General features: G+C 47.0%; 1 protein-coding gene across 1 annotated transcript in view; it reads left to right on the top strand.

Moving 5' to 3' along the window:
- The window catches only part of Lyrm4 (LYR motif containing 4), a 123,172-nt gene extending 120,763 nt beyond the window's left edge, over window positions 1-2,409 (top strand). The window contains exon 3 of the mRNA XM_021215707.2: window positions 1,961-2,409. Coding sequence (XP_021071366.1) covers window positions 1,961-2,029 — 69 coding nt within the window. The 3' untranslated portion in view covers window positions 2,030-2,409. The remainder of the gene's footprint in view (window positions 1-1,960) is intronic.

The raw sequence follows: 2,409 nt of genomic DNA, 5'->3' as shown, positions 1-2,409 counted from the left end.
CGTCATGGGTAAACAGCAGCAGAGTCTCGCTGTGACGTCATGGGTAAGCAGCAGCAGAGTCTCACTTCAGGAAGGCGCCTGGGAATGATTTCCCTCCCAGCTGTGTCCAAGGACATGAGGTTCTTATTCCAGCAAGCTGCTCTCCTAGTCTCAAGGACACGGCGTCTTCATGCTTGGGCTGGTTTCTGTTCTCCTTTATGTTTCACATAGGGATGGGTAGACAAGGGCTCTTTGGAGACATGCTGAAATAAACATGCTTAGGTCTGAAATGGGACAGGGGGCAACTCAGCCTCCAGAGCCAGCTTCTCAATGAGTTAAACAGCACCAAGCAATTTACTAAAATATTTTATAAATGTATTAATATATACATTCTGCTCTTTACTAATATATATTACAGGTATTTAGGGTTAAGAAAAGCGCTGGTCTTTCTCTTAAGGCATGTGGCTCAATCCATCAGCAGCAACTTAAGGCTGTCACGTTGAAAATCCCAAAGAAGTCACTCACTAGTATTATGATATGATTCCTTAGAAATCCAGAGAATAAATGAATGAATGAACACAAAAGGTCTTCCCACCCAGCTAATCATAGACCTAATGAAGGATCCAGCCATATTTATCAGTGTTCAGTTCTGCCTCTGAGAAATGCAGCTTGCCGGGTCCTACCTGCCTGGCATTCCGTGTGCCAATGAGAACACAAGACCACAGACACAGAAGCAAGTTCATCACTGTGATTTTGTCCAGAATTATTCTAGAGAGCGCCTTCCCACCTTTGCTAGCAACTGGGGTGCCTGCCCTGAGCCTGCCTGCTCAAGTGCAGACTCCATGCAAGGCAAATGCATGGGAGCCAGGGAAGTCGGGAGGCCACTGCAGCTGCCCTCACTGGGGTGACCCACACTGACTGTGTTCCTTGCTAAGGGCATACACCCTTGCCCTCTCTTTAAACTGAGGCACTAAGGAAGGAAAAGAACCCTTGAGAAGACCCCTCATTGTAGTACATGCCTTCAGTTCCAGCACTGGGGGCAGAGAATCTCTCATGTTGTGACTAACATGATTAACAAAGCAAGTTTCAGAGCTTCAAAGAGAAACCTTAGGGATGGCAGTTGCAGGGGGACCCTGAGAGAATCTGGGTTCTGACACATGACTACTCTGGGTGGCAGCCCTGGCCTTTGGGAGTGTGCTCTCATTTGCCTTTGTAAAGAGCAATTTCTCGCCCCAGATGGTCCATAGAGAGTGTCCAAGTGCTGAGAGCCAGACAGACATCCTAATGCTCAGCACTTTCTTCCCCAGTTCTGTTTGTTCCTTAAAGTATCGCCTAGGAAGTGCCATGAGTGAGAAACCATGACAACTACTCTTTGTTTTAGAAAAGGGACAGCCCTACATTGCTGCTGCAGCATCTGAGGTAGTGGGAGCTGAGATACCAACAGAGACACTTAGTTTAAAAGGATACAACGGAAGAAGCAGGAAAGACTCCCAACCCCAGCTTAGACCCAGCACAGGCTGCTGTCTGTAGGGGAGGGAATTCTCATGGGCTGGAAAGCTCTGCACATGAATGACTCTGCCTGCAGCTGACAGCCAGTGAGTTAGGTAGATAGCCTTACCATCTCCAAATACCAAAACTGGCCATGGTGACATTTGAGAGAAACGGGGTGGGGGGTGGGGTCTCACTAACCTTCCACATCGAGGAGACTAGGGGGTGGAAAATACGACTAGCAAAGGCACATGGGAATGAACTTTACCCTGTGCAGTTTCCAGAGGCATCAGCCTGCCATGACAGGCACCTACAAATTCTTGTAAGAAATGAAAACAGGCTGGTCCACACATCTATAATCCCAGCGACTGGGAGGCTGTCAGAAGGATGGCCCAATCAAGGCTAGCCTGAATTACATAGCAAGGCTCTTTTTCAATCCAAATAGCTGACAGAGTCCAACAGTTCTTAACCAGTGTCTTTTCTTTGCCTTCAGGTCCATATTGGCCAACTATACTCAACTGACAAGCTTATCATTGAGAATCAAGAGAAGCCCAGGACATAGGAACCCAGCACTAGGAAACAGCCTCCGCAGCAGAACTGACCACCTTCAGCATCCATTCTATATGGTGGAACCTCCCAGTACTGGGTGAAATAGCCACTTGCTCTGCCTGCCTTGTAAGAGCTCATAAACTGAGTCACATTTGCATTCTGTCACAGCTGTTATGTGAAGAAATGGCTGTGTATCCTCATTTCGGGTGTAAGAATGAAGAGCTGGAGGTCACTCAGAATAATGCTATATGTTATTGTGTCTCCTCGCCATCCCACCCCATCTTAAAGATCACCCACATTTGTATAGAGCTTTGTATTGCAGACTCTGTGTCTTGGTCCTTAGCAGTAAACATCTCTCTATCCTTTTGTACCAAATAAATCCATTACAATGAA

Source organism: Mus pahari, chromosome 16 (genome assembly GCF_900095145.1).
Source record: "Mus pahari chromosome 16, PAHARI_EIJ_v1.1, whole genome shotgun sequence".
NCBI classification, from domain to species: domain Eukaryota; kingdom Metazoa; phylum Chordata; class Mammalia; order Rodentia; family Muridae; genus Mus; species Mus pahari.
Note: the sequence above shows the minus strand (reverse complement) of the source record. Positions and strands in the feature narration are given on the sequence as shown.